Source organism: Sparus aurata, chromosome 13, assembly GCF_900880675.1.
Source record: "Sparus aurata chromosome 13, fSpaAur1.1, whole genome shotgun sequence".
Taxonomy (NCBI): Eukaryota; Metazoa; Chordata; class Actinopteri; order Spariformes; family Sparidae; genus Sparus; species Sparus aurata.
The window spans coordinates 13,248,104-13,272,941 of record NC_044199.1 but is presented as its reverse complement, the minus strand read 5'-3'; the positions used below and the strand labels follow the sequence as shown (position 1 = coordinate 13,272,941).

Genomic DNA, 24,838 nt, shown 5'->3' with positions numbered 1-24,838 from the left:
GTGACAGGACAACACTGACTCACAGCGTAAGGTCTCATAATAGACCTTTTGTACGCTGTCTTCGAAGGTTAATTACCAGGGGCCGCTCTATTATGTGGGTTGTATTATATTATCAAGGGGATACACTGCAATTGAACAATATGCTGTTGCTTTGAACAAAACAACTAACAGGATAGCTCCACTTCTGTCCACCTGTAGTATCCCGCCCACACACACGCACGCACATGCACACGCACACACGCACACACACACACACACACACACACACACAGCAACAGACTATTGATTTAATCGTATAACTACATGCTGAAGGCAAAGATAGCTTCCTGTTCAGTCAAATGAGAATTGCTTACCTGGTGTGTACACCCCCGAGAAAAGTAGCAGTGTTTCCTCTGCTTGCTTGCCCGCCAGTTCCTGCTCTGCCAGTGGTCTTGCCTTGTGATGACATCACAAAATATTTAATATAAAACCTCCATTAATTAAAAGTCATAATAAAGTCATATCTAAGAGGGCTCGTGAAACGTAGCAAACTGGCTGCTAACATTTCATCCAGCTGGTCATCAGGAGCTATGGGGCAGTTGGGGTTTGTTTAGTCACGGACAGTGCATGTTCATGTGTTTCGGAGGAGTAGCAGCAGAGAGACGCCATGATGGATAAACTTAAAATTATCCCAGATTATAAGCTTTTAGTTTTCAACGTATACTGTTATTATTTGTGAATATAATTTTTGAGGGACACTTATTTCTCCTTTAACATATTAGGTATTTAAAGTATGAAATGGATAGCTCTTCTATGACTATTTGCTTCAGTGTTGCGGATGGTGTTTGATTAGCTAAGCCCAGGCTTTAAATCATATCTCAGGGTGCTAAGAGGTTATCAGCTCTTTATTAATGCAGTAAGTACGATTCAACCCGTCTATCTAGAGCAGCAGATTTTGCTGGAAAATCCAATGACAAAACTTTGATTTTAAACCAATACAAGCCAGCAGTATGCAGCATAATATCTTATTTTCTAGCAATATCAGCAGTGTGGAGACGGTTGAGTTCAGGAGATGAATGGATGGACATTTTAGTCTTTTCAGACATCTATATTGCATCTTAAATTTTGACCGTGCAGCTTTCAAACCCATCTACATAAGCCATGCTGACTGATATTGTGTGGCGAGAAGAAATACAAAAACAAGCAGGGATGTAAAACCTCTGAATCAAAGGAGGCGCACACAAATCAAACAACTTGGAACTCAAAGGGATTACTGAGGGGGTGTTGCAGAATATTTGTAGAAACAGAATGTCCTACATATAAATAGAGAACAATATGTGTTTGTAAGAGTTCTCCAACACTGACTTTCATTTACACACCACTGCTAACCGGCGATGCGCACCTCGCTCGGTTGGTTTTTTACAGGATCGCCGTGATAACTGTTGGATTTTTCCAGAGCCTGAGCGTTGCGATTATGTCTATTTTCCAGTGGATTCAGTGAAAAACAATACAAATGGCTCATCTGTGACCTTTTCGGATCAGCCAAAATCTGACTGTTGCATGCACTTTAGCACATGTATTATGCATGTGCTGTACATCTATAGGTGCATGCATGTTTGTGTTCGTATGCACATGCACGCTCACATAAACAGTGGCTGTATTAGCATTGATTACTGTTCTTCTGCAGGTAATTGGCATGTTTCTCCCTCCACACACGGGACCTGCTTTTGGTATGTTAATAAGCTCTGTCAATGGAGGCTGCTCAATGCGCTGGATGCAGCGGTTGTATTTTGCATATTGAATACGCTCAGACCCGCTCCAAGAGGATGATGAACATGTGTCATAGTTTTCTATCGCATTCTCCCCCGCTTTAAGGCAAATATTTCCTCTTTGCCACAATGATGGATTCAGACAATCCATGAAAAATCTGACTCTGTATTGAACCTCTCCCAGGTTATGTAATTTTCTCTTTATGATCAAGGAGAATAAGATGAAGCAGGGAACTTCAGTCTCACTACATAATTAAAATGCTCTGCTTGTGTCCTGAATACGCTGAATTAAATCACTACTTTCATGCCAGTTTAAGATTTAAACAAAATGTGTCTGCTTTTGAGATTTTTTCAATGCCTAGATTTTATCTATAAAAATAGTTTACCTGCAAACATTTTTTGCCCCCCTCTGCTTACACGGCACAGCCCTCCACATTTCTCTTTTCATATGCTACCGTAAATGTTGTCATCCGTTGTTCTTTTTCCAGCCTTACCACATCCTCCTCTGCATGTTTTACTTCTTTCAGGGTCGACCCACCGCTGAAATCTCAGAGGTGTGCGCCTTGGTGTCTGCACTGTAACTCTGAGTCATCATAATAAGTCTGCTCCCATTCCCTTTGCCGGTTGTCGTTGTGCTGCCTACGCTGCATCACTCTCCCTCTCCCCCTCCCTCTCCCTCTGTGTCTCCAGTTCTGTCTCATGCTTTCTGTTGATGGCACAGCACCAAGAGCTGAACTTACTAAGGCTGCAACTGTTGATCCTTTTCATTGTTATTCAGATTTGTCGATCAGTTGTTTGGTCTATGAATGTCAGAAAATTGTGAAAATATCAACCAAACCCAAGAAGACGTTCTAAAATATCTTGTTTTGTCTAGAACCCAAAGACATTCAGTTTACTTTCATAGAGGAGTTAAGAAGGCAGGAAATATTCACATGCGGAGTGGCTAAGACAGGGACACCACTCACCCTATTAGAAGACACTGTACCATCCACATGATTCTGAAACTGTTATTTAAGGCGAAAAAGTTACATAATCTCCCCTTTTCTTGCTTTCAGAAGTTTCACCTGTGTGTCCTCGGTCTGGTGTCATCATTTGACATGCGTGCTGAACAATTAAGTCACAATGGCTTCCTTAATCATTCACCCTTCGTCCACTGAAAGGCACTTGAATGAGACAGGTAACTGACAATGCAGTCAATGCAATATACAAAATGTATTATTAACAGATTGTATAAATAAAAGGGCAGGTGAATTGTGCATACAGTAAAAAGTGTGTGTTTTCAGAAAACCTAACACAAACGATATCCAAATATTTCATTTTACAAAAAAAAAAAGATTTGTAAAAGTAGAAAACCTGTCTAATTTACACCACAGAACATAAATATACAATTGTGACAACTTTTTTAATCTATATAATTACATTCAGTTACATTACAGGGCTCCAGACTAACTTTTTTCCTAGGAGCACAGTGGCCCGTAACTGAAAATCTTAGGAGCGCAATCACAAAATTAAGGGGGTGCACACCGTAAATCAATTATATATACATATATATATATACATATGTATAAAATATTATATTATATCATATAAAAATGAAGAAATTATTATATGTTGAGTTCAGTTTCACGCCATTCTTTCTTTGCAGGGCAAGTTGGCCTTTATATTTGGTAAAGGCTAGTTCTTCCTTGGCAATGAAAAAGGCGTTTTAAACTTAAATATTAATTCAGCCTCAAATTTGCGCAGCCATTCTTCACGAAAACTGTATTTTCTGCCCTTTTTTGCCACACTTGTGTCTTCAGACTCGGACTCATCCTCTGAGTTAGGATTTGACTTTGGCACAGTACTGGGCTTATCGAGGAGAAATTAACCCCAGATTAACCCTAGATTCCATCAGATACGTGTCCAGTGCATTACTGCTCCGATCCAGTTTTGCAGAACCATAGTTATAGTAATGTGTTATAAAAACAACAACACAAAGTGTTCCCAACCAAAGGATTAGTAGAAGAGCTTGTATTTGTCTCTTTTTTGAGATTTGTGTGCTGGTGTCAACACGGAGTGTTTTATTTTGAAAAGTAACCGGATGTTATATTGTTTTCCGTATGTGACTTCCTGTCTGCTCTGTGCTAAATTCAGCTGAAATGCTGCATCCTGCTCCCGCATCCGCCAAAATAGAAGTCCTGTGTATCTACTCCGGAGGGCTCCAGACTGCTGGAGCTGGGATGGAGTAGATACGCAGCGCAGCGGACCTAGTGGAAGTTAACATATAGATTAAAGTGAAACCTATCAGCTTCGCCACGCAGCGGACATGTAGCGTCAAGAGTTTGTTTCGCCATTGTCCGCTAAAAGTGTAACCTTTTTCTTCTGCGCTCGGAACAACTTTAGGACCCTCCCCCTCCACACATAAGCCACAGTGCCATTCCCCATTCCCTGCCCCTCTCACACACAATGGCCTGCCACCTGTCATTCCAGATTCCAGATTCGTTGATTCGCCCCTTCCACGTACCAGTGTAAAAAAGAAAGAAAAGAAACACTGGCATATTTACCGTGCAACTAAAGTAAAATTTGGTCTGGAGCCCTGCATTACACATGCAGCAAGTTATGTAATGGTCCCTCATGACACCCCCCTGGACAGGCTGGCCTCCATTGGAATCACTGACATCCCTCTGGCTTAGCTGAAATCCTATCTCACTGGTCACACACAATTTGTCCAACTCACGAACCTAAGATCCTGCTCCTCCCCAGTCTCCAGCGGTGTTCCCCTGGGCTCTGTCCTTGGCCCCCTCCTGTTCACTATTTACCTTATGCCAATTGGACACCTTCTCAGGAAATTTCATATTAAATTGTACTGCTATGCCGATGATACCCAGCTTTATATCTCCACCAAGCCTACTTCCACTCTACCACCTACAGCTCTATCCAACTGCCTGCTGGAGATTAAATCATGTTTCTCACTCAACTTCCTTAAACTGAACAGTGACAAAACCGAGGTCCTCCTCGTTGGTACCAAATCCAACTTAGAAAAGCACAACCCCTTCTCTATGTCCATCTACAATTCACCTGTCCCACCATCACCCCAGGTAGGAGCCTGGGTGTCATCCTGGACGGTACCTTAATCTTTGAAGCCCACATAAATAATGTAACCCGGTCTGCATACATCCATCTACGCAACATCAACCGCCTCCGTCCCTCACTCACACCAACCTGCACTGCTATTCTCGTAAACACCCCGATTACTTCTCGTCTGGACTACTATAATTCTCTCCTTTATGGTCTTCCTCGGAAATCACTCCTTAAACTTCAATTGGTTCTGAACGCAGCTGCTCGTATCATCACCAGAACTCCCTCTGCTGAACACATCACTCCAGCCCTGCAGCAACTCTGTTGGCTCCCTATCAAATCCCGCATTGATTTCAAGATTCTACTCCTGACTTGCAAGATCCTTCATAACCTGGCACCATCATATCTCACTGAAGTGATCCATATCCGCACACCCTTCCCGCTCTCTCCGATCCTCCTCTGCCATTCAGCTCTTTGCCCCATCTGCCAACCTAACCACCATGGGGTCACAAGCTTTCAGCAGATCTGCCCCCAGCCTCTGGAATTCTCTCCCACCAGATATTCAGACTGTCTCTACTTTTAAATCTCACCTGAAAACATACTTATTCCAAGTGGCTTACTCTGTATTAGACTAATCATATAATCGCACTCTTGCCTATTCTTTATTCCACCCTACTGCACTATTCTCACCCACTATTCATCTAACCTGGTCCAGTTGATTTCCTGTATGGTGAGGACTGTGGAGTATGAATTCTGTGCCGAGCTCCTGGCACTATGTAATTGCATCTTCTTATTATCTATCTTATTATTTATATATCCTCATTTGCACTAAATTGTCTCCTGTTTTTGTTGTACTGTTGGTCTTATGTGCGGTGTCCTTGAGTGCTTTGAAAGGTGCCTTTACATAAAATGCATTATTATTATAATTATTATTATTATTATTATTATTAACTTTCCCTCCAAATAAATCACGGCACATTCACATTGCCTAGAAGTATCCAACTGTCAGCGTGCAGATTTTCACACTTCTACAAAGTCAGTATCCTGACAGTTGAAGTTAAAAAAAAACAGTACTTTACGTTTTACCTCAGTGTCAGTAAAGAGTGCCTTTTGTCCATCTTTATTGGAAGACTCGCCCATAAAGAATATAAGTGCGCCACATGGATGTGTGCGCCTTTTGTTGACATTTACGGCAGATGTTAGTTGTCTGATGCGAATGCCTGTCAATAATTAGCACAAAATATGCCTCTGCTCTTTTGTCATACTGCACCATGTTTAGCACGAAAAGTCAGAATTTTCAAAACACAATAAAAAAGCCCACGAAAACAGCAAACATGCATAGATATGAATCAAAAACGGAGCTAGACCGATGACGTGTACGTATGGGTCCTTTGGACTTCCGGGTGTGCATAAACAGACGGCAGGCGGAATTTCCTCTCCGTAAAGATGTGAGTTTATACCCTTGTTTCTGTTTAAGTTATCCCTGAATGTGTACGATATTTATCAGGCGGCATCGCTGTGCTAACAACGCTCCTGTTGTCCTCTCCATTAGGTCTAAAGTAACGTTTAAAATCACCCTGACGTCGGACCCCCGGCTCCCATACAAAGTGTGAGTAACGTTGCACTGACAGCTCATCATTCACAGGCTCACCGTTACACCCTGACACCTTTTAGTTTTTCAACCTTTCCTTTTACATTTTATCTTACCGCTAACGCACATTTCTGTACTGATACTGTTGTGGAAACCTCTGTCGACGTATTCAACCCGAGCAACCTAAATATGTGTGCAGGAAGAGAACATCTGTCGGTGTAAAGCTGTGATTCCCATGCTGACGCTAAATAACAGTCATAGCAGCTGACAGTACTGATAAATCACCATTACCTTCCGTTTTAAACAGTTCATACAGCTAGCTCGGCAGCTTATTGTGAGTTTATATTAGGGAGTAAATGGACCTGGCAGCCTACTCTTTGATTAATTCAAAATGATGTCACGTTGTCATTCAGCTCATTTATATATCAAAGATAATAACTACTAGCACTAACACAAACTAGCTTCTCTTTGAGTCGATGTGCTCTGATCAGCGCAGAAATGACCAGGGGTAGACCGATAATCAGGGCCGATATTAAGCACTCTCCGATTATCAGTATCAGTGATTTTTCTGTCAGATTTCTGATGAATTAAACAAATGTACAAATGCGCTTCTTTGGCTCTAATGCAGCATCCTCTCACACAATCATCCGCCCACCCAACAATATCTGATTGACAACATGTCACAGTTAATAGCCTGTAAACATTGAATAATCTGAATGTGCAAGGTGACATGATTCATCAAATAAATGTAGCAGAGAGGAAGTATAAAGACGAAGAACATGGAAATGCTCAAGCAAAGTACCTCAAAATTGAAAGTTAAGAACAGTCCTTGAGTAAATTGTACTTTATTATTGTTTATTTCATCACTGGTTGTTTGTACTGCGGCCCCAAATATCGGTTTTCAGTCTTCTTGATTCTAATTATTGGTATCGGCACTGAGAAAGCCACATCAGTCGAGCCCCCGGAAATGAATGACAGACAGGAGTGTCAAAACTATTCGTGGGCGTGTTAAAGTGAATTGTTTTAGCAGTTTAAACTCTCTCAGTGAGCCTATGAGCAGTACACTTTGTCCGGTTAGATTAACAAGTTGCTACTGTGACATGCATTTGGTGCTTGCAGACTGGCATTAAAAACACGGACTAATAACTTCACTCGAGGGTAATTTCTTTGTAAGCAGGACCAGTGATTTATAGGAGTGCCACTGTTTGCACACCGTAATCCATGTCTGCTGTGTTACGTCAAGCTAGAGCACAGACATGTTAGAAGAGATATGATTTATATATAATTTGTGTCAGGATATGGTTTTTCCACCAAAAAGAGGAAAGGAAAACACAGGAAAAACATGCATCTTAAAATTGCCATCGCTTCAAATCTCCACTCCAGAGTAGGCTTTTAAACTGACTGTTCTGGTGATGTCATAAAGTTGAGCTTGTACACTGTCTTCCACTCAGTTTTAAGGTTTGAGTGGATTCATTTGAAAACTGCCTTTTAGTGTCAAACTCTGCATAATCCTGCACATCACAGTGCCCAAATGACAATTGAATTGCTTTGAACCTATTCTTGTCAACTCAGATTAAGTCAATTTACTTCGAAGATTCACAGCTACTTTCGCGTTACCTGTTACAGCAATGTGTTTGTGGTCCAAAGAAGAGGAGCCACTTTTATTTTCTAACCTTTTGTATATTATAAATAACCTGTCACACCAAACTTCGTTAAAATATTTGGCAATTGAAGTATGAACTCTGAAAACTTGCTTATGGGCAGAAATTCTTCTTGATCTATATCTTTAGGAGCCACTGTGCGATTGACCATACATAGTGTTCATGAAGCAGCTGTGACTTCAATAAAATATCACAGTGATAAATGAATTCTAAATGTGGACTTTGTTTACAATTTTTTAAAAATGAATTTGAGTAGTATTTCATGGTGTGCATAACTGTCAAGAAGGCTTTACCGTAATTATTTTTATTATTTGTCCTTTTTTTTTTTAGGTTTGTTTTTAGCCAGAGTACTCATTTAGAGATAAACAGTAAAAACCTACTTAATTTGCATTATGTTTGGATTTCCATGTTTTGGATCCCTTTCATGTCTGTCTTTGTCCTGTACACAGTGCTAGAGCGAGCCATGTTGTTGAAGGCAATAAAGCATGTCTGCCATAAGTCAAACCGATATTGACTAGAGATGAAAATCAGACACAATATATCAACTCAGCTTTTGAAAATGTTTTTAAAACAGCTATTTTTTATTGCATAATGCATGGTCAAATTTCCCAGCAGGGAAATGCGGAATTTCTGATTTGAGCCATCGTGAATAAATTGCTGCACATTGAGGGCATGCGGACTTTTCTCGCCTTCATCGTTGACAGTGATTCGATTCTCTGATGAGGTCGGACAAGGTCTCGCTGTAGCTGATAATGTCTTAACATGAACAGAGAGATTTTAATGATAGTAAATGAGGCAGAGGAGTGAACCTGTGCGCACCGTCAGTCTTCTCTGCTTATTTTTCATTATCACATTCAGTTACATTGAAACAAGTAAGCACTCACTGACAGTTGAGATAGTCAGGTGGTCTTTATAATCTGACAAGCCTTCACTCTCACTCATCATGCGGAAGGCTCTTCTCCCTGCTTCTCACTGCTGTACTGACTATATGCCCATTGATTTTGCCCTCAATCACCTCAGCTCCTTTTTGCATTACCTTACTTGAGATTGCATCTCTAATCTTGAGTTTTTATAATCTCACATCTCAACAAAATAACCCTGGATGGCAGGGAGGGGGGAATCGGTTCCACTTTTGCTCTGAAAAAGCTGCACTGCGGCATTCATTGGAGAAGCATTCAACTGGAAGAGTACAACTATTTACGCCGTAAATGGTTTTATATCCTCTGACAGAAACGGCTCTAAAAGAAGTAATGTTACACTCAATTGAGCCCCGTAAGGAAATGTTCCTTTTGGTTCTTTTCTCCACGGAAGTCAAAGTGAACAGTCGGCTGCAGAACTGCAGCAGGTAGGGAGCTGTTAAGCGGTAAGGACTTGCTATACAACAGTTAAGCAGCCATGGTACTTGTCAATCAAAGCTCAGGTCAATAGGCTACAAGGTGATATTAAACTGTGTCATATCCCTGGTTCACAAGTAAAAACGTAGGGGGGGAAAGAGAGTCTGGCTTTTATGGTGTTTTAAAAATCCTGTTCAATGCTTTGTTTCGTTACAGACTAAGTGTTCCAGATAGCACGCCATTCACGGCAGTTTTGAAGTTTGCAGCTGAGGAGGTAAGTTTAACGCGATACTTTAAATATGTAGTCAAATATGAATCTGACTGTGGTCCAAGTCTGACAAGAGCACTGACAAGTTTATTTTTCATCTGCTCAGGTTTCACAATTCTTCTTAAAAACGTTTTTGATTTATGTATTATTCTACACGGATACAACATAAAAAGTCTTTTGACATACTTTCATAAAAAGACACTTTATACATTTATAGATTAAAAGCTGGTTTGTATGGATAAAGAGGCAGGAAAATTACATTGCAGACAAGGTTAAACCAGGGAGAAAAAGCATGTGTACTGGTGTGAAAACTCTAAAGATAATAGTCTTCTGCAGAAATGACATATGGATATACTAAAGCAACCTGGTGGCCCCCTGCACTGCGTGTTTTCCATGTTCCTCTTCAGTTATTAGAAATTGGTTTTTTTTTTTATGTTTTTGTTTATGATGAGAAAAGAGCAATAGCCAATAAAGAAAATTTCAAATATCGATATCAGTATTGCCCTTAAAAAACTAGTATTGGTCGGGCTCTTGCCTTTATATCACCTGCATAGTTTACTAATTAGGCAGCAATTACACATGACCTTTATTTATCTCAAATTCAGTCTTCTTACTATATTTTTCGGGATGCTTATATATTCATCAAAACAGCTACACAGGCCATTAGTGTTGTCAAACAAAATTGATACATATAGCCTTTCTGAGTATACAGTTTTAATTATTTTTTTGCAGTATCCATACACCATAACAAGCTGCGTTTTTTTTCCGCTCTCCTCCCCGACAGCGAGTTGACTCAGGCGCCGCTGCAGAGCCCACATAGCCCCACCACCTCCAGAAGTAAATTCATTAGATGCCGGCTCTCTCAAGCGCAGTAGACATCTTTTGATAACAATTTAAAATTGAATGCCCTCCATGTTGTGTCAGATTTTCGGTGGTATTGAACAAGGTATCAAATATCGAAGTCAGACATTTGGCTATCACATGACAACGCAGCAGGCCATGATAAGCCTGACATGTAGGGCTCCAAAAAATCATCTTTATCGCCCGTTAGTGTGTCAGTAAAATGTCAAACAATGTTAACAACGCACATCACACTTTCACAGAGCCCAAAATGGTGCCATCATATTGCTTCTTTTGTTCAAAACCGAAAGACTCTTCATTTACTTTGGTTGATGACAAGGATGAGCAGCAAATCCAAATCTTTTCTGCCCTTTTTTTGTTGTTGTTGCTTGAAACAAGATTGACAGGCGTATTTAAGTATGAAAATCATTGGCAATTAATTTTCTTTCAATCAGCTAATCATTAGAGCTCTACTTGCATGTCATGCGCACCTCACTCGCACAACTGCGACCTCTTTATTCCAAGTCTATTTTCTACTATTTTATTCACCCAAATGCACCTCAGTGCTGTGGGTGAACACATACTGACGGAGGACTGGAGCAGCTGATGATGAGGTGCTGATGTGCTGCTCTTACAGCATGTAGAGAGGGCGTTAAGTTGCTTTTATTACAAACCACTGCACTGATGGAACGTAATTATCACATCTGACTTTTTACAGTTAAGATTTGGCTGCTCCATGAATCCAACAGAGCTAGCCCATTGAGTTGGATTTTGTTAATCATTTATTCATATGAAAACATTGTTAAAAAGTAGTTTTACACAGTATCTACCTGGGGAATAGTCTTATTTTGCCAAAGGCTTACATAGCAAAGTGGTTTGTAGAATTAACTGTGATTAGTCTTCCTCCTTATAATGGTAGACGTTGTGTTGGACAGAGAGAAAACACAAGATGCCACAAAGCCAACAGATTCAAAGCCCAGTGACGTGGAGGCGTTCTTACCGTATTCCCTCATAACCTGCGTTTTATCCACCGATTTTTTGTTACATGAAGCAAAGATCACTCCTTCCCTATCCAAAACTGAATTTCCCATGTCATACCTGGCAGCAGTTTGGTGAGCAGCCCTTTTTTTTTTTTTTAAACCTTATCTCCCCGGCGACAGCCTGCTCCCTCCCTCCCTCCACTGCAAATCTCAGCAAGCGCACATCCTCTTCTGTCGAACCCTGAAGTAGGACATGTATTGTGACCATGCCGAGTGATTTTCTTCCAGAAATTCAAGCGTGGCTATCTGTGCCTCAGGCTCTCTCCTAACTGTTCGCATGAGTGTGTGTGTGTGTGTGTGTGTGTGTGTGTCTGTCTGTCTGTCTGTCTGTCTGTCTGTCTGTCTGTGGGGAAGTCTAAATTTGTGTGAAAACCTGTGTGTGTCTGTCAAGCGTGAAAGTTGGAAGACAAATGAGTGAAAAGAAAATGCACTACACAGCATTTTTCTTTTCGCTTGTTTCACCGTGTTTGTTTCGGATGATCCTATTTTTGAAGTTGTCATCCGACATAGTTAGGGAATATCTTTGCGCTGACTCGGTGGATGAAGCTTTCTTTCTTGATGATTTATTCAAACTGTGTCTTCAGGCCAAGTGGAATTGGGTCCCTGATTACTCAACCAAAATATTTTCGTGATGTGGAAATATGTGAAATGTCAAACGGTAGCCTCTGTTTTGAGTTCCTCTAATGGGGATCCGAATGTGATCATTTTTCTCTGCTTCGTTTTTCTTTCACAGTTCAAAGTGCCATCAGCAACCAGCGCAATCATAACGAATGGTGAGTTTGGCAAACTGCGTGCTAAAGTGGCATGTTTACCCGCTTGACAGCTATGAAGAGAGAGCGTCATTCTTTTGCACACCATGTGTTGTGACAGATGTGTTTGGAAACTCGGCCGAGTTTCCGAAGCCTCAGAAACCACAACAGAAGATCTGAAGCTCTGACAAAATGATGCTGGAAATAAGTTGACGCATGAAATACTGTCAAGTCACATAATGATCAATGAGAGCTCGATGCAAACCTACAAATTGTCACCTCAAAGTCCTGTCTCATTCATTTGCACATTTTGTACTGCTGAATGTCAAAATGTTTTACTTGAAGCAGCACTCTGTAACTTTTTCACTTTAAAATAACGGCTTCAGATCACGTTGATGGTACAGTGTCTTGTAACGGGGTGAACGGTGTCTCTATCACTTGTCTCTGCACCATGTAACTTAAGTGAGAGGGTAGGATCACAGTGTTACATACTTGCTTGCTTCAGCATGCAAGTTTTCAACACAGCATTGTTAGGATGTTATGAGTTTTGTTTGTAGTCAGCACCTACATTATGTCTGACAAACTGTTTCAGGCCTGTGACAGCAGTGTTGCATTCAGAACCTGTGGGGGGGTGCCGAATCGCACGAAATGCCAATTTCTACTAAATTTCGCTTTAAGAAATACAGTATGTCTGAAACACATGGTAACTGCCAAATCCAAGTGAAATCATGTGGTTCATTTGTATTGAGAGACTCATTGATCATCATAGTTGCCTCACTATTGCCCTATTTTCTACAGTGAGACTGGAGAAACAAACCTTTAATGTTGTCTCAGATTTTACTTTCTGGTGCTGGTTCATTGCCAAGTCACGTCCTTGGAGACACCATTCACCCTATTTCAAGACACGGTGCCATCAAAATGATCTCGAAATAGGGTGAATGTTGTCTCAGATTTTACTTTCTGGTGCTAGATCATTGCCGAGTCCCGTCCTTGGAGACACAGTTCATCCTATTTCAAGACACGGTGCCATCAAAATGATCTTGAAGCTGTTATTTTAAGGTAAAAAGATAAATGATGTTGCTTCAAATGGAATCTAAAAGAGGACATAGAGGAGGATTTATACGTAACAATACACAAGCACCAATGTGGAACACATTGCGAGTTAATTGACTTCTTTTGAATCCATTTCCTGAAGTTTCAAAGGAGAAAACTGCTGTTTCTTTTCCTTTGAACCCACACAGTACAAGCAGTACTCTGTTTCTGCTTTTAATGCTACTTTAGGGATGTCAAGTAATCTGTGGCCTTCATTTTCTGTATTGATACCCAGCAGAAACTAAAAGAACACTCATCCCACTTGACTCATCCCACTTAAATCCACTTATACACATTGGCCTATCATTTAATAGTCACATTAGGGCTTTAGTCACAGCCTTTACACAGCAGAAATGGTTATCAGTGGTCATTATTATCTCATCATTCAGTTTAAAGATGATGATGATTATTGATTTCTGCACTTGAAACATGAGTATTAAGGCTGAATTTAAGTAAGCAGTTTGAACTAAAAAGATATAACACTCCAAGAGTTGCAGTCTACCACCCAAGAGACACATGTCTAAAATCACGCTGAGAATGTAAAATGTAAACAATATTCAGCTGGATTCATCCACGTATAGAACACTTGTAACCACTGTCACAGTAATCACCGGAACAAATTACATTAAAATGGTCTTTGTGGCTGTTAGTGGGGAAATTGTAGGCTCATTGTTGTTCCCCGTAATTAGATGGAGCTGCGCCCCATAAAAACTGATGATGTTTTTGTCTACCTCTGCCTTGTTAGGAAAGTGAGGGAACATTCACAATCAGTATGCCGGATGCATTTCCACACGAGCTGCCACTTAGTCAGGAAAAGGATGGCATTTTTACGCTGGTGTGGGAAAGTTTCTGAATCATGAGCGCTGCCAAATAACACAGAGATGAGATTTGTGACAGCCGTATCAAACACGAGCCTTAGTTTGTATCACTGCAGAATTATGTGCTGCTCATTTGCATGACAATCTTTTTCCGGTCCTCATAGTGATGTTGTGTTTTTTCATGCTTGCCTTGCAGACGGAATAGGAATCAACCCTGCCCAGACAGCAGGTGAGTTGTTCTGTTGTTTTGTAGCTCATGTCTTGGATAATCTGTTAAAAGCTACTTTTTCCACAAAAACAAAAATGACATTTTAGGTGTTCTTAACCCTCCACAAAAGCCACTCTTCATGATGTAACATGCTGTTTCCTTCCATTTAAATGTTTTAAGGTGCTTGGCAGCATAATAGACCTCTGTGCTTTCTTTTAAGCACTTTGCCACGTGTCATTTGCCTTCATCCAAGCATTCATTACCCAAGGCATTAATACAGAACTTGAATAAATCATGTTTCATAATGCACTTTGGTAATGCTGGTGGCATTGTGTTTAATAGTCGAAAAAATTAATTTGTCAACGCCCCCAGAAGCAGAGACTTCTGTGGGTGGTTCCACAAGGAAATGCAAGGCTCTGTATGAAAGGCTTTACTTGAGGTGATGAGATGAATCAATTTGCGATCAAGCAGTTCCAGCTAATATAATGTGTATATATAACTCAGGTTATAACGGTAAAGTTAAATAGGTGTCAGGATGCGAAGCAGGGACAACTGATTACAATTGTAAATTAAATGTATGAATAGTACAGAGGAAATAAGCCGATATTATAAAAAAGTTTCTACCACCCAAGGCAAGGTTTGAACTTGTCTACTAAGCCTCTTATCTTTTCTCTCTCTGCACTCCGAATTGTCCTGCAAAGTGGAATTGCCAATTTATTATTGTTTTTTAGAAGTGCAGAAGTTAGAGACCAGGCAGCATCATGAGCCTGGTGGTGCTGTACTCCAACATTTAGCCGTCATGTTGGTTTGCGACCAGTCTTACTAGACATATCATCTAATGTTGCTGCTATCCGATTCAGAATAAGCAAATATATGTATATGATAATACTTTTGAAAGTGTTAATCATTTAAGATATTGTCTTTGTCCTATTTTCAATTGAGTATTTGAAAAAAGGATCAACAAATTATCACTTTTGGGGGAATCTGGTTAGTAAATTGTTCAACCCAAGGAGGTCCCTGTTTAACAATTTACATATATTGTTTTTTGGTGGAGAATCAGAATAAAATAAAGTCGCTGGTGCACAGTGTTGTGTTGGACAATAGTAGCCCTGGTCAAAGTTCGAGTGGAGTCGCTAAAATGATACTGCCAATACTAACTAAGCTGCCATCTCTGTGCTGGAGCAGCCCTCACACTTGTTTGTATGTAAATTGTGTTTACTCATTCATGAATAAAGATGCAACGCCCTGAAAGGCATGAATTTAATGTTAAAGTAAATTAAAAAATTAACTCTGACTGGAGGCGAACCAGAGCGGTTTAGTCAGAAATCGCTTAACTATACATTCTTGTGGTGAATCACTTTTTACTTCCGTGTCAGCCTCGTTGGTGTTTTCCCTGAGGTTCATACTGAATGCGTTATCCCCACCTCTTCTTATGTAAGTCATCATCCTCGATAAAAAGGGGTAACGGATGACTGGCTTTTTTGAATAGAGAAGAATAACGCGGCGTCTGCTTTGACTGAAGGCAAAGATTTGGTCTTTTCTGCTAAGAAAGGGAAAGCGTGGTGGGCATTCGCAGCGGCTTTTTATCTGCGTAACGTTCGTGCTGTGCGCTGCCAAGAATAGCCTCGGTTCAGACACCTCTCTCAGACTGCCTTTTTTCACCCAATGCAGCCACTCTGCCTCATGTTCACAGCGTTGAGTACACGGTGGAAATTGATCCCTTCGTCTCCCCACATCCTTACAAGCCCAATGTTATATACTTTTCTTGTGGCATATCACCAGTACTGGTAAGAGGGGGATAGATCTTAGCATGATTGCTGAGTAAATGAATAAATTGGTTCCATAATGCAGTGTTGTAAATTATTCAAATGAACTCGCTATGTGTGAGATCCCAAAAAAATCCCACCTGATGTCTGAACAACTGCAGAGGGAAACAGAGTGTGAAATATAGGCGTCAGGAAATCATTTTATCCCTCGGTCTAGACGTTTTTGACCTTGTTTAGAAATCTCAACAATCCAACAGTCTGCAACTTTATGCATGATATAAATCTATTGATTGTATTTAGTTATTATTCGATCTTTATATTCAAGGCTGGGTTCCAATCGATTCCGTTTCAGATCGATCGTCATGTGAATGATCCACGCATATTAAAGATCCGATCGATCTTTCATATGTGTCTTTTTCCATTTAGCGGGTAAGACTCTGAAGGGTACAAAATAATCATGATTCACAACTATGCTGAGTCTCTACTGCGTTTTGATGTTCTATACGAGTGGGTCGCTGTTGTCCTCTGCTGTCTGCCTGTGTCGGAGTTTCACAAACACGGCACAGGGACGGGGACTTCAAAGTGCATTCAAGTGCACTCCTTTAAACCCAGATATCTAGACTTGAATGGCCGCAAAGGTTGTTTAAAATGGGAAAGCTTCAATCATTTTTCTTTTGTCGAAATGCATAATGCCTACGGTTGCCTACAGTCATTACTGTCTTGTTCTTTCACTGAAGCAATTTTACTTATTAGACACATAATCATCTCATCTAATTTTATATCCCAACCATTTCTCTAAAGGCATATTTCAACTACAAATCTCTGAAACCATTCAATGGAATTCTTAATGTTAACATCCATTTTTTTCAATTATGCACCAGGTTAGAGGGTTTCTGGCACTGAAATATCTCTACCTGGATCGATAGAGAATTGAATGGGAAATCAAATCAATTCAAGAAATCTGTGACAATACCCACCTCTATTTATGTAAAAAAAACAAATGAAAACAAAGTAAACACCCTCAGAGCTTCCCCATGAAAACAGTTAATAGAACTTTAGTACTTATCCAACCTGGATAAGACGCAATGGAACCCAGTGACTGGTATTAAAAATAACTATAATACGCTTTCAGAAATAACCAATCTTCTTGCTGGTGGTCCCTTTTGCTTATGTTGGTCACATAGAGGCATCAGTATTAAATCAAGAATGTTTCAAATACAGTTCTATTAATAAAATCAAAAAGTTTTTAACATTTTTCATCAGCATTTTTATTCAAACCATCATGTCTGAGAGTAGAAATTGTCTCTTTTAAGACTAAAGTCCAAGTTTCCCTCCCAGCTGGTGAGTTGACAGGTTGTTTGCAGCATATCAGTTTTATTGACAGTAAAACCCCTTATTAACCACCGCAGAGTATAAACTGTGATCTTTTATGTGGCGCTCTGTCCTGTGTTTGCAGGGAACGTGTTTCTAAAACACGGCTCGGAGCTTCGCATCATTCCCAGAGACAGAGTGGGAGGACAGGGAGACTGACGCTGCGTTTCCTCTTCGACGGCTAAATGACTCACCCACCGCCAGACGCATATAACACTTGAGACCCAGGAAACACCTTGGCGTGTTGTCATATTTATTTTCTGGCCCATAACTGACAATGACTCACATGAGGATTGGTATATATTTAAACTTGACGATGACATGCACTCACACTTGCATGCTCCCCTGCTTCTTCATTCTCAGTCAAGTTTTTTTTTTTTTTTTTTCCTAAGTGTAGTTGAATCAAAAAATCGGGAGTGACATCAGGCGTACCCAGAGGTACTGAGTAATTAATATACACAAACACAGCAGCGGCATCCTGGGAAATATTTCATGTCAAGCTAAACAAACAACCGAGTTGACAGTTAGAGCTTTTGTATCTTTGTAAATGAAAATAAACAGTATCAGTATGACTAACAACAACACATGCCTGTTTGCAGTGTTTGTCTGTATTACCCTTGTGAATGTGGTAATGTGAGAGGTGATTTCAAAATACATGTACAACCTGCGTTTAAGGACCATTGATACAGCAAATGTTCAACGTCGATATTAGATTTTTTTTTTTTTCTTCATGTCGGACAAATAATAAAGTTGCACCATGGATCTGTACTAAACATGTGTTATGGACCATATTTTAGCCAAGTAAGGAAATATTCATCCGTCAAACTGTGCAGGGATGTGGATCTTTGCTGCCCTCTGTCAGGGTATGTCTTAACATCAGCCTGTACTCACCCAAGAGCCTGGCCTCTGTATTTCAAGCCATGCATTATGCCTCATCCTCACACAGTAAATATTGAATGATTAGATTGAGGAGCATTAACTTTTTTAATATGCACTGCTAGCTTATAGGTGCACTATGTAGTTTGGGGGAAAGAGTCTTCATCGACTGATTCTTTTATGCCTAACAAACTAAATAGACACCTCAAGGACAACACAATTTCATGCAGTTAATATTTGGCGGACCCTGCCACCTTTCTAGCTTATTATTATGGATACAATACCTATTTTTTTGATTTAAACTACTACCTCATTAATATTGTAAATATTAAAATTCTGAGTTTTGAGATTCTTTTATTTTTTCAAAACACAACCATGAACCAGACCGGGAGTTTATTCTGAAATGTGCATTTATTGTTTTCTCTGACTGATAAATGAGGTAAGGCGCTTCAGAAATCTCCTCCACATTAATCAATATCATCTGAGAAGGTCTGAATCATTTGTTTCTGAATTGGTCCCCCCTTTTCTCCACCCTCGCAAAACAAGAAACGCGCGCTCGGTAAAGAAAGAAAAAAATAGGCTGCAGAGAATAATGGAGCGTGCATACGCGAGAGAAAGCCCACCGTTGTGCCTCACCATCCATTAGGATGCAGACTCGGAGGCAGGGAGTGGGGGGAGGGTGCCATCACAAATGGATTTTCTCATTTGTTCTAATCAAAGTCACTGCTGGGCACATTCACCAGAAATTTACCCCTGAAATGGGTAAATGGCCGCAGAGTGCCATGGAGGCTGATTGCGTCGTGTCGTTGGCCTAGAAATGCTTAATTACTGCAGCTATATGACAAATAATAGGTTTTTCAAAGCACTATGTGGTTGGAATGGCCATTCTTGATCCCCAAAAATTTTAATCCTTTTTTTTTTTTTTTTTTTACTTTTTAGGTCAAAGAGGCTTATGGTTTTTTTTCAGGGCCGGTATATAAATATTTGAATGCAGGCTGAGTGCAAGCGAGAAGATAAAACATGGATTCATTACAAAGAAGGAAATGAGCTCATCTAATCACATCCACTGATTTTGCGCTCTTTTGGGCGTGAAATTAAAATCTCACACTTAAACAAAAAACGAGTGCTGCGGTTTAATCTGTACGAGCAGCGAAGTAGAAAGATGCTCCATAATCACATTTCAGGTTGAGCTCTCGGTCCTGAGCCGAGCGGAGGGTGAGCAGGCTGCACGGCCCAGACCTCTCCTCGCACAGTGTCGCCTGACCGGGACTCGCACAAGAAGAGAAATTTCTTCTGATCCGATGGCGGATCGGCTGCAGCACCATTCCAGGATTCAGCAGATCCATCAGATTCATCATGGCTCCCAGGAAAACATCTTTTCAGGCAGCTTCCAGGGAGACAAATGGTGAAACTGTCGTCTGGCTGAGAGTCTCTGCACCAACTGTGGGAGTCTTTTAGTCGAGTTCAGACAATGCACATAGTTGCTGCGGGGGTGATTCAACATTTGTGGTGATAAACGGAGGAAAGAAAAATGCTTTAGTTCGCGATCAATTGGGCTGCATTTGAGTGAGTGTGGGGAGGGCTGTCCTCTGCTGCTCTCAGCCCTTCTGTATTTGTCTTAATCACCAGATCTCCTCAAAGTGCAGCAGTGTGGGTGGATGTGTGCTCCCACCCAGCCTCAGGTAGTGTGCACTGTAAGATACTGTGTTTGAATATTACTCTGGGGAAAAGTGAAAGTCATCCATATGAATAGAACTTGAGTAAAGCTCAAGTACCAAAAGATTCTTTCTGGCAATAAATTGAGTATCAAAAGTGGAATTATAAGAGAGTTGTACATATACTTGCATGCATGTATCTACTAAACACTATGGGTCAACTGATTATTGGCCTTTCGGAATGTCAGATCCAATATTCAACCTTTCTTTTGTATGACTGAGATGAGACCAGCCACATCCATACACCCCATCTTTTCGTGTGAACCACGAGGCCACCTGTTGAAACACTTGCTCAGTTTGTGGTTTTATTCAAATTGATCGATTTGAAGCCTCAATATGTTTTTTCAAGCAAAATATTTGATGTCTAATGACACAAGGAAATGATCACGGGGCTTCTGGGGACTTGGATTACACAAGACTAGCTGCATGGAGCCATCTCATGTTTTCTTTCGCTTGCTTATTTTCTATGTTTCAGTGGTTTAGGAGAATACTGTTTTGCTGTGAAGCTCCAGAAATGTTTCGTCGACTGGGAAACCTCACCCGCATTTCCATCGGCATGGAGGCGAGAAAATGATGACTACATTTTTTTTTTTCATTTTTTGGGTGAAGTCTTCCTTTAAGACGGTTAGAGAACAGCTTGAAGACGACAGGACATGCAGGGAGACGGGAAGCAGGCTGCTGACATGAGAGTGACACAGGGCTGCTGACTGATCGTAGCAGCGGTGCGTGTGTGAGGAAAAGACGGAGCAATCAAGGCCCGCTCGCTTTTAAAATTGTTTTTCCCGTGGACTCCTCTGTCTTCTGTGTGCCCCCCCCCCCACTACCCCGCTGCTTTATAAATGACATGTTGAGCGTGCTCTTTGGCCTCCCATTAAAGGTGGGCAATCTAAAATGAGATCTGCTGGTCCTCCACAGACGCAGCGCAGATAAGACCAGCGCCACAGGTCAGTGAGCTAGATAAAGAAATGGGGGAACAGGGGAATGGAAGCAGCCCTCCTCTTGACAGCCCATCCGACTCATTTTCAACTCGCAATCGCACGTCTGTCACTCAGGCATGTGCAGCACACACACACACACACACACACACACACAGGGGGGCATGTGTGTGCAAACGGTGTCTCAAATGAGCTGGAACCCACAAGTCACCACTCGCCACACAGGCCAGGTGGTATCACACCTCAGTGAGGCTGCTAAATGTAGAGAAGCCACGCGAGGCTCCACTTTTAAGATTATTTAATTATATGAGTGACCTAATTCTGCCCCCTCCTGTCTTGAAATTAGAATAGCAGCTGGAGGAAAATCCAACGGAGGTGCTTGGGACTGTCTCTGCAGAACATCATAAAAAAAATGTACCTTGATTGAGTATACAGTAGATATTTAGGCACAAAGCTTGTTTAGACATGCTGCAATTCATCTTCTTTGTCGCTAATACTCTTTCAAATATTAAAACACACACAAACCCATCATTCTCTTTTCTAATTTAAGATGCAATGTGGGGTTTGTTGGTTGCTGTCTGTAAACACAGGATTCAAAGGTGCAGTGAGCGACTCTGGAGGAGAGTTGATTGTCGAGTTCCATTGACGCTTAGTGTTGCCGAGCAGATCTTAACACGCGTCATAACACAGCAAAATGCTAAGAAGATAAGAGGATACAGGCAGAGGAGAGGTTCTCTGCAGACACACAGCGCCACACGCTTCTAGTGGGTCATAAGTGGTGATTTAGAGAGATTATTTGTGTATGAGTTTTTTTTTCCCTTCCTCTAATAATTCAAAATGAAATGTTGATATCCAACCAACATGTATAGTTAATGATAGGAAAGCCCATTTACATCAGTTAAAGCTTGACTAAAAATTTTATTCCTATGGTAAACCGTAATTATGAGGGTTATGAGTTTAAAGTCACAATTATGAGACAAAAAGTCAAAATAAAATGATGTAGTCAAAAGTAAACATATCTCATAATTCTAACTTTTTACTTTATCGAGGCTTTTTTCAAGTTTTCGTCATTTCTTTTGGGGGGGTGGTGGGGTTCCATATAATGATGGTTTCTATTGATCGCCCACAAAACCTGATGCTGGCACCGAAAAAAACAGTGTTGTGTATAACACGTTTTTTTTCTTTCTTTCTTTTTTCTAGATATATATATATAAAAGGTTTCATTGATTTGAGCTGCTAAGTGTTGGTTTGTTATTTGCTCATGGAACACAAAGTTGAATTCCCACACATAGAATTCACCTCTGCGGCACCTCGCACCCCCACCCTCTCTGCGGGACACCTACCGCTGCGGAGTCCAACAGAAAAGGGCCCGCTCTATAATCAAGGACTCCACTCACCTATGCTTCTGCCATCTGGTAGGAGGTACACGAGTGTGAAAAAGCAGGACCTCTAGACGAAGAGAGCCTTTCTATCGAAAAGCGAGATCTAACCCTGCTGCCTCTGCCTCTTCCACTTGTGGTATTTTTCAGAGTTTTAACTTGTGTTTTTTCGTGATAAAACAGTGAAGAGGGAAGATTTTAATTGCACAGGAAACTTGTTTCTTTAACATTTCATTTGCATATGACCATAAACACTTTGACTTGCCTTCTGATTGCTTAATCAAGACATATCTCAGGGCACAGTCCAATTATACACACACAGTATTATTATTAAAATGAGAATATTAATATTTGCATGTTCCAAATGTTACCATAACGCAGCGTGGGACTCATGCCGGTCTGGTCTTGGTCCTGACATGGTCTCAGTTTAGGTACCCTGCCTGCCCACATGTATTGTACTAGCCATCTTGCAGACAAAGAGGTCCACATGCACGCTCTTTGGAGGCAAAGTGATTCATTCGCCTCATATTCGCTCCCTCTCACCGCCTTGCTCTTTCTCTGCTGCCGCTGTTTGTCTGATGGCTCTTTTGAAAGTCTCTAGAATTACGTCTAAGAGCTGAATGTTCACCATAAAGTTGAATGAACAAATAATGCTTTATGCATCTGGAGAGCCTCCTTTTAGTTTTTGTAGTGTTCAACCTTCCCTTTTGTGATTCGACTGTTCACCTTGGTTACAAGCACCTGGGGCTCTTCTCATCTTAGGCTCCGTGAGCCTCGAGACAAAAGCGCCCACATTCGCACATTTGTAGCAGATATTGTCGAGCTACTGCTCTCATGTAGCCCGCTGTTCCAGTTGTGTACTGATGTATTTCAACCTATGAGGTTGTTCAGCAGCACTGACATGATGTGTGACAGTAAACTTAAGCTCACATTATGTAGCTCAAGGTCAATGTCTTCTTCAGCAGGGGCCGATGAGCCACAACAACGGACCACAATAAACTGCTGATTTCATTGGACGTACTCCGGCTCACGTCCAGTGAGAAGAATGCGCTGTGAGTTTACCGCATCTGTGTTTTTCTCAATCACAGAAGAGAAAACCGAAGAAGTTTTCAAAGCGTTGGAAAGTCGCCTCACTAAACATTTTTTCTACTTTGAGTTAAAGTGGTCTCCTAAATCTGTCGAGGCACTCCTAGAGCTAATCTTTTATAATCCGCTCTTTCTTTGTGTCCTCTCTCTCTCTCTGTGTGCACCAACTTTTTCTCTACTAATGTTTTTAAAGGGCTGGTGGGAGAAGTAATAATAAACCACTGGGAGAGTGTATTTTAAGGACAGCCATGGGCTGAGTTTAGCTTGTTTGTGCTGCATCCACAATGCCCGGGTCAAAACAGAAAGAGTAGAAGACTTAGAAGCTCTACTTTTGCAGCAGCAGCTCATTTTCTCTCAGTGATGGCCTGCCATGTGTGGAGGGATATACTGTAGAGCTTTACCTTCTAGCTCTGTTTTGTTGCGCTGTCTTCTTTTGCTGAAACATCTCAACTGTTCAAGTCATTGAACAGTCATGGTCCCCAAACAATGAATCCTACCGACTCTGGTGACCCCCTGACTTTTTTCTGGAACAACAGTGAAGTTGTCATCAAATGGCTTTTTAGTGAAACATTGAGATTAAATATGTACGAATTCTGCATTAAAAACTCTAAAGGAAACGTTGTATTTTGTTGAGCTGTGTACTGACGTTGTCCAAAATGTCTCCAACAATTCTCAAACACTGAGAAATCCACAAGTGTACTAAAGGTACAGTACGTTGCTTGCGGCCGGTCACCTGTTGCGCCACTTCTGAGATAGGGAGTTAGGCAACGGACTGACCCTCCAACGTAAACGGAGGTCGGCTCCGTGGATCGCTGCTGCAGTTGGGTTGATAAACAGGAGTGAAGATACTAAATGGGTCCAGATGAGAACAGAATCTGAAGTGACTCCAGGTGAGTATTCTCCAGACGGTCTCTAATCAAGACTCTAAGCAGCCGAGCTGGGGATCTATTGACATTGGTGGCTATATCGAAACATCACAACCATTGGAGGGATTAACGTCAAATTTGGTACCTTTCAAACTGCTGACAATACCATCAGTCTCAGCTGCACTGTACTGTGTTTCATGCTAATTAGCATGTGTTAGCATGCTTACATGCTAAACTAAGATGGTCCAAATATGGTTAATAGTATACCTGCTATCAGTGTTAGAATTGCTATTGTGAACACATTAGCATGCAAAAATTAGCATTAAAGCACTGCTGCCTCTAAAGCTTGACAGAGCTAATTAAACTGGATACTAAATACTGCTACCACGTCTTTAGTTTTTCCATTACTTTACAACCAAAACTACTAATAATGCTGAA

General features: G+C 40.9%; 1 protein-coding gene across 1 annotated transcript; it reads left to right on the top strand.

The window, feature by feature from the left end:
* The first annotated feature begins 6,112 nt into the window (after positions 1-6,112).
* Positions 6,113-18,316, top strand: ufm1 (ubiquitin-fold modifier 1). Its single transcript, XM_030439036.1, has 6 exons — positions 6,113-6,253; positions 6,358-6,414; positions 9,608-9,665; positions 12,273-12,312; positions 14,395-14,427; positions 17,629-18,316. Coding segments are annotated over exons 1-6 (264 nt in total). The 5' UTR covers positions 6,113-6,251; the 3' UTR covers positions 17,703-18,316.
* The last annotated feature ends 6,522 nt before the right edge of the window (positions 18,317-24,838 follow it).